This window comes from Suncus etruscus, chromosome 4 (assembly GCF_024139225.1).
Source record: "Suncus etruscus isolate mSunEtr1 chromosome 4, mSunEtr1.pri.cur, whole genome shotgun sequence".
NCBI classification, from domain to species: domain Eukaryota; kingdom Metazoa; phylum Chordata; class Mammalia; order Eulipotyphla; family Soricidae; genus Suncus; species Suncus etruscus.
In genome coordinates, this window is record NC_064851.1 from 8,271,711 (window position 1) to 8,284,290 (window position 12,580).

Sequence of the window (12,580 nt, forward strand, 5' to 3'; positions counted from 1 at the left end):
CTATCAGGAACATAAAAGATTCTAATTTCTCCACAGCCTTATCAGCACTTGTTAATATCTTTTTTATTACAGCCATTCGACTGGGTAGAGGCAGCTCTCATTATGGTTCCGATACACTTTACCCTAATGACATGATGCTGAACATCTTTTTTATGTGCTTATCAACCATTTGTATATCTTCTCTGGAACATTTGATGCCCAGATCTTAGCCCATTTTTGAGTTGGGTTGTATTTTTGCTTTGAGGGGGGGCATACAGGCAAGTTCTTTATACATTCTGGATTCCAGTCCCTTATCGCACACATGATTTGCGAATTTGTTCTCCCATCCTGCAGGTTATCTCTTCCCTTACTTGCTGGTCTTTTCTTTCTTGCCTCCCACACCGTTTATGGAGAGCATTAACTACAACATTGTGTATGATTATGGTGCACAGTGTTGATTAGATACACTTATATATTGCAAAATGATTGCCCCCATAGCATCAACTAACACCTGCACCACACACATAATTACCGCCTTTTTGTGGTGAGAACATTTAAGTCCTACTCTCAGCAGCTTTCAAGTGCATAATATTATTAGCGACAGTCGCTAAGCTGCATACCACACCTCTTGAGTTGACAGTGTCTTTTGAAGCCCCAGAGTTTTTAATTTTGTGAAGTACAGTGTACATATATTCATAGATGTGTATGTGTATTTGATGTCCTATTGAAGAAACTAATACCTAAACAAAGGTCATGAAGGTTAACTCCTATGTTTTAAGAGTTTATGATTGTAGCGCTGGAAAGGAAAGCACCTGCTTTATCCAAGTTTGATCCCTGGCACTGCATAATGATTCTTTGAGCCTGTCAAGGAGTTTTTCTGGAGGGCAGAGTCAGGAGTAAGATCTAAGCATCACTCTGTATTGTGCCTTCTCTTTTCCCCACAAAATAATTCAAGGCCTTAGGTTTACAATCTATTGTATTGATTTTGTTTAATGTGAGCTCTGTTTTCAGTCTTTTTTGTTTTGTTTTGTTTTGTTTTTTTGTTTTTTTGGATCACACCCAGCGGTGCTCAGGGGTTACTCCTGGCTGTCTGCTCAGAAATAGCTCCTGGCAGGCACGGGGGACCATATGGGACACCGGGATTCTAACCAACCACCTTTGGTCCTGGATCGGCTGCTTGCAAGGCAAAGCCGCTGTGCTATCTCTCCGGGCCCCTGTTTTCAGTCTTTTATTTGTAGGTATACGTATGTCCCAGTCCAGTCCAGTCCAGTCCAGTCCAGTCCTTCCCTTCCCTTCCCTTCCCTTCCCTTCCCTTCCCTTCCCTTCCCTTCCCTTCCCTTCCCTTCCCTTCCCTTCCCTTCCCTTCCCTTCCCTTCCCTTCCCTTCCCTTCCCTTCCCTTCCCCTTCCCCTTCCCCTCCCCTCCCCTCCCCTCCCCTCCCTTCCCCTTCCCCTTCCCCTTCCCCTTCCCCTCCCCTCCCCTCCCCTCGCTTCCCACCTTCCCCCCCCCCCCCCACCTTCCCTTTCCCCCTTCCTTCCTCCATCTTCCATTCTCTTTCGTTTATTTTTTTGGCAACACCCGGCAGCACTGGGGTTACTCCTGGCTCTGCATTCAGAAATCGCTCCTGGCAGACTAGGGGACCAGACTAGGATGCTGGGGATTGAATCCAGGTTGGTCCCTGGTCAGCCACATGCAAGGAAAATGCACTATTGCTGTACTATTACTCTGCCTCCCCCGTGTTTCTTAAATATAACCCTAGTACTTCTTGTTGACTGTATCTGATGTTCTTTAGTCATTCAAAAAATGGGTTGATAATAACTGGTAGGAGTTTATATCAGGAAAAATAAAATTTTTAGGTTACACCCAGCAGTACTTAGGGCTTCTTTATGGTTCTGTGTTCAGAGATCACTCCTAGTAGGGCTCTGGGGACCTTTTTTGTTTTGTTTTGTTTTTTATTTTGTTTTTGGGTCACACCCAGCAGCACTCAGGGATTACTCTTGGCTCTATGCTCAGAAATTGCCCCCGGCAGGCTCGGGGGAACATATGGGATTTCGGGATTCGAACCCACCATCCTTCTGCATGCAAGGCAAATGCCTTACTGCTGTGCTATCTCTCCGGCTCCATCTGGGGATCATTTTGTATGCCAGGGATCAAACCCAGGTCAGCTACATGCAAGGCAAGAACCTAATCCACTGCCCCTACTAAGGGTTTATTTCTGAACTCTTATTCCAGTTATTGATATGCCTGTCCTTCAGCCCAGTCTTATATGATCTTAATCTTCACAGCTTTGTAGTAACTGATAGTATGAGTACTTCAGTATTGTTCTGCCTCACAATTTTTCTGGCATGTATACTTTGTTTTGGTGCTACACCTAGCTGTGCTCCTAGTTTACTCCTGGCAGATTTGGGGACCATAAGGGATGCCAAGGCCTGAGCTCAGGTCTGCCACATGCAAGCCAGGCATCCTCCTCACCGTACTATCTCTTAGGCCCCAAGTTGGTGTTTTGAAGGCAGTATCTTTGGTTTGCTTTCTTGAATACACCTTAACTTACTTATATCCACACTTAAAAAAGATTGTGATTTGGATCGTTTGTGATTAAATGAGTGATGGAATGCTTGAATGATTTTTGGTTACTTAATCCCATTTTGTACAATTTTGGGTGTCCACTGTAGGCTAGCTAGCACTGTCCTAGATCATGTGGGAACCATAGCGAACACAACAAGAAACTCTGCAGTGATCTTAAACTAATTTTTAACAATCATGATTTTGAAAGGAGTGGATTTTTTATTCTGGAAGATATGGCTGTAATAAAAACAGAATATGGTTACATAATTATGTAGAAAGTTTATTCTCGGCTCTTATTGAACATTCTTATTTTCCCTGAAGGGATGAGAGTATGGTGGATGGTGTGGGGGAAAAGCATTAAATGTCTCTCAGGTAGCTGTGTTAAGCACTTAGAAAATAATACAGAAACACTGGTCACATTTATACATTTGTACACACATGCAGCTCCTCTCATTGAACATTTTCCTTGAAGACAGGGACTCTGATCCACTGTTCAAGGACTATGAAGGGGAGTTCAGAAATATTAGGTATTCAGCGTACTTTGACTGAATGATTGTATAGCTCAAGAAGCTGCTGAGGAGTGCTAAGTTATACTCGGGGTCTGCATAGTTCTTATTAGCTCTCTCCCCTCAAGGATCTTGGCTTAATGCTTAAAGCTAACACAAGATACTCAGCATGATAACCCTTTGCAAAAGTCAAATTTATTGAACCCTACTCTGAAGAGGAAGTCATATAACGAACCTGAACAGATCAGGCAAGCCCACAGGATGCTGTAGGATGGCAGAGGGAGCCTTGAGCCCTGATAGATTCTTCTCTAGCAGAACTGATGGAGAGCGAGTGATGGAGGGGAGGGACCCAAGAACTTGTTAGGGATAGACACGATTCTGTTCCTTAACTGACATTTAGACAGGTTCTGGCATATCCTGTCATCTCGGGTCTGAGAATATGGGGACTTTAGCCTGGAGCCAAAGAGGCTGAAGTTCCACAGCGTAAAGTTAGGAGTCATTCTGCTTCAAATCCTAGCTGCTGTACTTACCTGGCAGGGGAGATACCATGATCATAACCCCAGAGCGAGGCTTATCCATTGCACCCCGGATGTGGTGACCCCTGCGATTTCCTCAAATGTGGGAAACTCGACTGCATAATTTGTGGTAGTGGGGGACTGCGTTCGCGCTCTCCCCTGGGGGGTGGAAATCCTAGCTGCTTCCTGAGAAGGGAGCAGATGTAGCTGTACAAGGAGGGCAATTCCGGTCACAAATATCTGATTCGTAGGCAAATGCTGTCCTGTGTTTTTTTTTTTCCTCCACCGTAGAGGTGTAACTGGGAGATGTTGTTACTGAGAGCGGTAGATTATATCACCAGAATGTCTTGGAGACCTGGGCAGGAATTTATTTACCGTTCATTAGTTGGGGTGATTTTTGTTAGTCTGGATATTTTCTTTCCTCTTATAGTTTGGTTTTCTTTTCTTTCTCTTAGAACGAGCCTCTGACCCCAGGTTATCATGGATTCCCAGCACGGGACAGCCAGGTTGGTATCAGCAGTTTTGGACTTGCACAGTGAAGGTGGTGGTGGCTGCGGCACGTGTGTATGTACAATGCATGGCACTTCCTACAGTTACAGGAAATGCATGATTCTACAGTTAGAGTTAGAAGCGTAACATATTTGTTGACATTTTGGGTAATGGAATCACATTTTTTTATTTGTTTTTGGTTTTTGGCCCATACCTTTTGGCTCTCAGAAATCACTCCTGACAGGCTCAGGAGACCATATGAGATGCCGGGGATCAATTTGGGGCTACAAGGCAAACACCCTCTCTGCTGTGCTATTTGCTCCGGTCCCTGAGTCAAGCACATTCTTAATTACTTCTTTTTTTCTCCTCCTATTTTTCTTTCATATGATAGTTTTTAACCTCACATTCATAGAAAATGTTAGCAAGTCCTGATGCTAGACTGGTGGCCTTCCTTGCTGCCTCTTATCTTCTGCTCACACAGAATTTTTAGTGCTTAGTAATAATCTGCAGCAAGAAAATGCTGTTTTCTGTGGGGGGAATTCTCCCTTTTGGTTTTAATCAGGGATGGCCTGCTGAAAGAGGGAAGTTTCTTCTGCCTTCTTCGGTAGAGAGAAAAGAATGCTGGAGAAAGCCTACAGCCCTAGGCTGTACAGTGGGTTACAACAAACCTGCTTCTGGGACATTCTCTTGTGCTTTTACATGTGGTTTTGAGTAGGTGATGCTGAAGCAGAGTTTAGGTAGAGAACAGGTAAGTGTGTTTAGAAATAGTTTGGGTTTAGTACTTGGCCTCTGAAATTTACCTTCGTTCTGTCACTTGGTAATGACATTCTACAGGAGATTTCAGAGGGGGACCTTTGGAAGTATACTTTTTTTTTTTTTTTTTTTTTGGTTTTTGGGTCACACCCGGCAATACTCAGGAGTTATTCCTGGCTCTATGCTCAGAAATCACTCCTGGCAGGCTCAGGGGACCATATGGGATGCCGGGATTTGAACCACAGACCTTCCACATGTAAGGCAAACGCCTTACCGCTGTGCTCTCTCTCCAGGCCCGGAAGTATACTTGAATGCTTACCCATTCCTTATAAAACCATTATTAGTCATCAGAAAGCTAAATACGGAACGTTGCAGTTCCCCTTTCTGGAAGCAAATTATGTCTCATCAAAACTCCTGTGGTTGGCTATAAAATCTAGGATGTCTCCACATAATAGTCACCTTTTGGGGCCCAAGTTGGTTGTGTTGTTGTTTGTTAAATGCGCTGTGATTTATAACACTGTTAATAGAGCTTCAGGAATTTCAGTGTTTCTGAAATTCCAGAGTGTCAGTGTCGTCCCTCCACCACTGTCTCTAGGTCACTACCTTCCTTAACTCCTCACTCCTCCTTCAGAAAACTCAGTATTATAGGCAGATATCGACCATTTATATTCCCTTCCTGTGTTTCTTTTGATACTCATTTTGTAGTTGTCCTCTTCTTTGGACTCATTTTGCTCAGCATGATTTATTTTTCTCCATTTCCATCCTCAGAGCTCACACACTGCAGGAGTCTTTTCTTATTGTCGGGCAGTGTTCCATTGTGCAGATCAGCCACGTTTAACAAACCTACTCCTCTGGAGCACTTGGGTGGGTTCTAGTCTTGGCCATTGTATCTAGTGTCACATTGGACGTAGGAGAGAAAATACCTTTTTGAGTTAATGCCCTTGTGCTGTTGGAGTAGTTGCCAGGCAGTAGAATCCTGTAGTCATATGGATGGAATTTTATTCAGTTTTTTGAGAATTCTATTTCATACAATTTTCCACAGAGGTGTGACTCTGTAGCATCAAATAATTAAAGATGGATAAGGATGGAGATGGGATGGTGAAGGATGGAGGTGGATGGAGGCCTTTGTCCTTAGGCCCCGGCCACGTGGCTTCATCCCCCATGAACCGCGGGATCTGGGGTTCAGGAAAGCTACGGGTATTGAACTCACTCACAGGCAGGCATCAGGAAGCATCAGCTTTATTCATCCCTATCCACCACATGTGTGTGGCCTACATCATAACCTTTCAAGCATTCAGCCATTCTTAGCTAGCCCTGCATCTTAACTCCTTTCAGCCATCTCCCTTTAACTTCCATGCTGGTCTAAGACCAAAAGAGGCAACGACCCAAAAGCCAGAGAGCCCAGCAGGGTAGAAGCCCTAATCCCCTGGCTCAAAGGCTTATCTACCTTTTCCAAGACCCCTCCCAGGAATGGGCGGGGTCTTGCAGGTAAGGTCACACATAATATCTGGTTCCCAAGACCCCTCCCAGAAATGGGCGGGTTTCAGGTAGCTACACCTAAATCCAGGGTGGAGTTACATGGCATTTTTACCAAAAGTGGATGAAGATTATGTTTTTCTCCCCACGTACCCACCAGCACTGGTTGTTCCTGCTCTTTTTGGTCTGTGCCATTCTCACTAGAGTGAGGTGATACCTCCTTGTCCTTTTGGTTGTTGCTCTTCAGGTACCCAATTGTATTTGCTCAATTCCTGTACTTAGATACTGCATTGGCATCCAGTTGGCCCCCATTGGCATTCAGTAGGGTATGGAGAGAAAGTTCTTGCTCAGTATTGTTTATCTCTTAATGGGATTATCTCCATTTGAGTTGAAGTGTTGCCTTAGAGAAAGTTTTGTGGAAAGAGAAGGGATTCTTTTCTTCAAATCCTAGAATTGATTTTTAATTTCTTTTTTCTTCTTTAGCTCTGGCCTGTAGCTTCTCTGAGTTGTAAAATGTATGCCCTGTAATAGTATCGTATTTTCCGACATATAAGACTATTTTTGAAACAAAAAAAAAGTCAACCGAAAATCGGGAGTCGTCTTATATGCCGAGTATATCCCGAAAAATGTTTCAGTATGCCGCTAAACAAAAATTGTCTGAATATTGCCATAAAACGAATTTTCCAACTCAATCCTGCACCAGTCACTGCCAGGCTGCTCGGACCGCCTCTCTAACTCAGCCAATCCAAGCAGGCTTTTTATGCATGCACGTTAGACAATGTTTTGGACCCGAATCTACGCTGTAAAAAGCCTGCTCAAATTGGCCAGAGTCAGAGAGGACATCTATTACAGTATAACCTTTGGACCTTTGCTTGTTGTGATAGGCTCACTGTGGAAGATACAGTTGCAGCACAGGAACATTCTGTCTTATACTGCAAATATAGGCCTAAACCTATGTTTTAACTGTAAAATTAGGGGGTTGTCTTATATGTCCGGTCACCTGAGAGGTAGGGTCACATGGAGGTAGGGCATTTGTCTTGCATGCAGAAGGACAGTGGTTCAAATTCCGGCGTCCCATATGGTCCCCCGAGCCTACTAGGAGCAATTTCTGAGCATAGAGCCAGGAGTAACCCCTGAGCGCTGCTGGGTGTGACCCAAAAACCAAACCCACCCCCCCAAAAAAAGTAGTTCTACATTCTGTCCCCACATCAGAAAACATACTGTTGCTTGGAAATCTAGAACCCAGAATTCTGATAGGCAGGTACAAAATTGGGTTTAGCATTTAACTATTCAAAAATACCTAAAGACAAATCTTTTGATAACTACAATCCTATAAACTTCTTTAAAAGAACTAACATTTTCTATTTAATTGTGTTTTCTTGCCTTTTTTGGAGGGGGTGGGTGAAGGGAAAAATACCCAATGATGTTCAGGGGTTGCTCCTGGCTCTGCACTCAGAAATGCCTCTTGGCGGTGCTTGGGGGGAACCACATGGGATGTTGGGGCTTGAACCTGGATTGACCACATGCTAGGCAAGCTTCTTACCCACTATATTATTTGCCTCTCCAGTCTCTTATTGTGTGTTCTTTATCTCATATGTTTAAAATACAAGGTCTCCTGGACAGTCTTGGATACTAATGCAAATATTCAATGATTTATTAAATATCGCACATTTTTAAAAATAATAAAGGCTCTTTTTTTAGAGATAGAACATAAATTTAATTGAGAATAGACTTAATTGGGTTTAAAAGAATTGGAAAGGCTACTATATCGTGCTGTGTTTTTCCTTGGGGATTAGAGATCGATAAAGAACTAAGCAAAAGGAATTAAGAGGAATTTGTTAAGGACAAAGAGCACCCTTTTGCTTGGGTCCACTTTAGTGTTCTTCCTTTGTAGCATAGATCTACTTCGGAGACCTGCGCGTTCATTACTCACACACTCCGCTGTAGGCCTAGGCAGGCTCCTTGCCATGCGTTCAAGCTGCTAATTTACTTTGAGGCACTATTTGGATGGTGACAGGTTTATTTTAGTTTATTTTCTTGGCCTTTATTTTGGTCTCTGACTGGATCTTTGAAAGAGATGTTAGGGTAGTGCAAATAGGCAAATATTGAATAGCTGCTTGTTTTATTTGATGAATACAGAATTCAAATGAGTACTGCTAATTAAGGTGTCACCCTTACGAACTCTCACTTTGTGCCCTGAGATTTAGGAGCCATTTATCAGTGCGGAGCGGTGGTCACTGAGCAGCCTGAGCTGAGCAGAAATGGAAGTGGTGATCTTTGCAGCTCCTTAGAGCAGTTTGGCTCAGCAAGTCTAGAAACTGGGGAAAGGGGTGAAGGTGAATTTCAATTGTGTCTCTATTATCTTTTTTTCTTGTTCTTTTCCCTTCCTAATTAGGTAGGGAACCAGCTCTAGACTGATTTTTTTTGGGGGGGGGGCCAGTAGTGGTGGTTTTAAGAGAGAAAAATGGCCATCTTTTGATTGATCCATTGCTGTGGGGAGAGCAGGGGATGGCACCCAGGCACTGGCCCTGAGATCCTGCACAGCATTGCTCAGCCAGCTGGGTTGATGTTCAGTCCCCGGGCCCATGGATGCAGTGTTCCTCAGGCCTTGGTGCAGAGGATTGAGTTAAAGCCCCTTAGTTCCTTTACCATCCTTCCAGCCCCTACTTATTTATTCTTTTAGTTGTAGTTTAGGTAACATGCTTACAATAGCATTAACTTTTGTAGCTTTTTTGATTTTTTTTTATTTGTTTTGTTTTCTTGTTTCTTGGGCCATACCAGCTATGTTCAGGGCTGACTCCTGGCTCTGTGTTCAGAAATCACTCCTGGTGGTATAGGATACATCACTTCTGGTGGTACAGGATGCAAGGCAAGTACCCTACATGCTGTTCTATCGCTCCAGCCTCAACTTTTATATATATATGTATATATATATTTTTTGGTTTTTGGTTTTTGGTTTCTGGGTCACACTCGGCAGCGCTCAAGGGTTACTTCTGGCTCTATGCTCAGAAATCGCTCCTGGCAGACTCAGGAGACCATATGGGATGCCGAGATTCGAAGCACCTTCCATCTGTTCAAGGCTTATTGTTCCAAACTGGGGATTGTTGATTCACCCACAGCAAAATGTGGCCCTCACTGATGTATTATTATTTATATTATTATTATTATTATTATTATTTATTGGTAGAGTAGGCACCACACATTAGCTCTACATTCAGGATTCAGTCCTGGCATGACATTGGGGGGGGCTGCCATATGTGATGCTGGGGATAGAATCTTGGTCAACCAGGTGTGAGGCAATCTCTCCATGCACTGTACTATCTCTCTTGTACTGTTGTTACTATAGGGGGGCCTCATAAACCCCTCAAAGGAGTCACCCTCTATAGGAGTACATGATCACTGGTTAAGGGAAATTGTTCTTCAGAGTTAAGGAATCACAAATTGGACAGGCATGGGACTGTTTTAGTGATCTTTCATCTCATTTTATTTTTTAGTTTTTATTTATTGATTTTTTGGGGGGTCACACCCAGCAGCGCTCAGGGGTTCCTCCTGGCTCTATGCTCAGAAATTGCTCCTGGCAGGTTCAGGGAACCATATGGAATGCTGGGATTCGAACCACCGACCTTCTGCATGCAAGGCAAATGCCTTGCCTCCATGCTATCTCTCCAGCCCCTCATCTCATTTTAATATAACCCCCCTAGAAGCACATTTGAATTTAAAAATGTAAAGGAAAGGAGGGGGGGAAACCACCACCTGCCACCTTGTAGAGGGTTTTTTTTTTTTTTTAAACACGATTTCATTTCATCTTTCTTCCCACTCTGCTAAGCTTTATGGAATGGCATCAATTGCTTTGATAATACACACCAAGCGCCTCACTGCTTTTGGCAACATTGTCTCTGTCTGGAAGTGGAGGAGACCATCATTGTTCCAGACAGTTAGAGATTTAAGAATACCAGCTCAGAAAGTTTGAAAGTTTTCATCTAAGCTCAAGCATCACTTGAGGATGAGATTCCTAGCCTACCCTTTCTTCGCAATTCATATATGAATGTACAGGTGCTTATACAAATTCCCAAATCCCAACAGCAGCTGAACTAGTTTGTGAGTTTAACACTTGGAAAATGAGACTATGCCTGTTCCTCAGTGACAGTTTTGATTCGGGAGGAGCTTAGGGGCTGCCCTCTGACTTCTCCAACATGCACCATTTGGGCTCATTCTGTGAACCTGGGATGGATTTCTTGGGACTCCTGAAAAGTGTTGATGACAAAACAAAACATTCTTGTTATTAATTAGGGGGACCATATAATTTATTGCTTAAGTTATGTCACTTGAGACTGGGAAGGGGCGCTGGTGTTGAAATAACTCCCAAAACACTGGAATGAGAGGGATGCTTGGTCACCTTTGGTATAATTAAGGAGAGGTGGTGAGGTCATCTTGACTGATGTGGTCAGGTTGAAGCTAGTAGCACAGTGTATTGCCTCAGACCTGACGAGGGGTAAGGGGGTGGAATGAAGCTTTGCAATCAATGTGCAAGTTTGAGCAAGTGAGCAAGCGAGTGAATGGCTGGGTGCATATGCTGACTCAGCTCTAAAACTTGACTAGTTAATTATAAAAACATATCTATAATGTGCTTGGCCACATACTGTGGGCACTTCCCTGTGTATTCACATATATTCTGTGTTTTAATTTTCATGATAGTTGTGCCTGTTAGCTGAGATGTTCTTATTCTTACATTAGAGACAAGAAAAGCAAAGCAGAGATCTTTTTAAATGAATTCCCAAATTTCAGAAGGCAAATCACAGAGTTGGATTTGAACCCAGGTTTTTCAGCTACCATGTCTTATCATTTCCTTTTTTATTATCCTGTTAGTAAGTATTCTTTTTCTCTTTTGGATGGTTTTCTTTTTTAGTGAGAAGATAACACTATGGAATCTTTGGAGAATGGACCAATATGACAATGTTCCTATGACCTGGAGGTCCCCAGAGAACTTTTTTTTTTTCTCATGTTTTCTTCCTGTCTTTGTCAAAATAGCTCATCTTCCACAATTTATTATTGGGAAAGTTTTGCTTATTTGGGTGGTGCTCAGGAGACCATTTGGGATACTAGAATAGAACCCAATTGGCTGCATGCAAGGCAAGCACCTCTCTGCTGTCCTTTTTCTGTGGCCTTTTTTGTTTTGTTTTGTTTTGTTTTGTTTTGTTTTGTTTTGTTTGGGCCATACCAGGTGATGCTCAGGGGTTACTCCTGGCTATGCGCTCAGATATCAGTCCTGACTTGAGAGGTGATATGGGATGCTGGGGGATTAAACTGTGGTCCTTCCTAGGCTAGTGCGAGCAAGGCAGAAGCCTTACCCCTTGCGCCACCAATCTAGCCCCGGGCTGTGGCCTTTTTTTATATTGTTCAATTCCACTTTAAAAAAAGTTGGTTTTGACCATCAACTGACTACTCTGAATTGCTTTCTTAGATCTACTGATGAATTTTTAGCTGTAGATTTGAAAGATAAAGTTCAAATAAAAGCTACCTTTAAAATGATGGGGCTGGAGAGATTGTATAGCCAGCAGGGTGCTTGTATGCAACTGACCCAGGTTCAATCCCCTGCACCCCATATCATCCCCTGCACCCCTGGGAGTGAGTGAGCTCTGATTGCAGAGCCAGAGAAGTAATCCGAGAGCACCATTGAATGTGGTCCCAAAACAAAAACAGAACGTAATGATAATTATAATAATAATTTCCTTTGAGCCCATTTATCCTTTGTATCCGCTGTCCTTTTTCTCATACCTTTATTCATCTCAACAAACTCTGAATTTGCTTTCTGTCCCAATGGGTTTGCCCATTTTAGATTTTCTAAAAAATGTATACTATAATATCTGGTCTTTTGTGACTGGGTTTTTCCATTTAGCATAATGTGGTTTTTTTTTTTTTTTTTGGTTTTTCAGGCCACACCCGTTTGATGCTCAGGGGTTACTCCTGGCTAAGCGCTCAGAAATTGCCCCTGGCTTGGTGGGGACCACATGGGACACCGGGGGATCGAACCGCGGTCCTTCCTTGGCTAGTGCTTGTAAGGCAGACACCTTACCTCTAGTGCCACCTCACTGGCCCCAGCATAATGTTTTTAAGGTTCGTCTATGTTGTAGCAAGTAGTTAGTACTTCATCCCCTGACCTTTGGTATGAATTTTTATAGTACAATTATCTGAACTTACTATCTAACTGTAATTCTCTGTCTCTGTCTCGTTTGGTGGGGTTTTGGCCACATCTAGCGCTACTCAGGAACTACATTGGCTCTCTAGTCAGGAGTGATTC

The 12,580-nt window shown here is 43.1% G+C and overlaps 1 protein-coding gene and 1 pseudogene across 16 annotated transcripts in view; both read left to right on the plus strand.

The window, feature by feature from the left end:
- The window catches only part of RBFOX2 (RNA binding fox-1 homolog 2), a 270,086-nt gene that overhangs the window by 82,958 nt on the left and 174,548 nt on the right, over positions 1 to 12,580 (plus strand). For all 16 annotated transcript variants that reach the window (XM_049771585.1, XM_049771590.1, XM_049771593.1 and 13 more), the window contains exon 2: positions 4,020 to 4,070. In XM_049771585.1, coding sequence (XP_049627542.1) covers positions 4,020 to 4,070 — 51 coding nt within the window. The remainder of the gene's footprint in view (positions 1 to 4,019; positions 4,071 to 12,580) is intronic.
- On the plus strand, positions 3,572 to 3,726 carry LOC126008023 (uncharacterized; annotated as a pseudogene).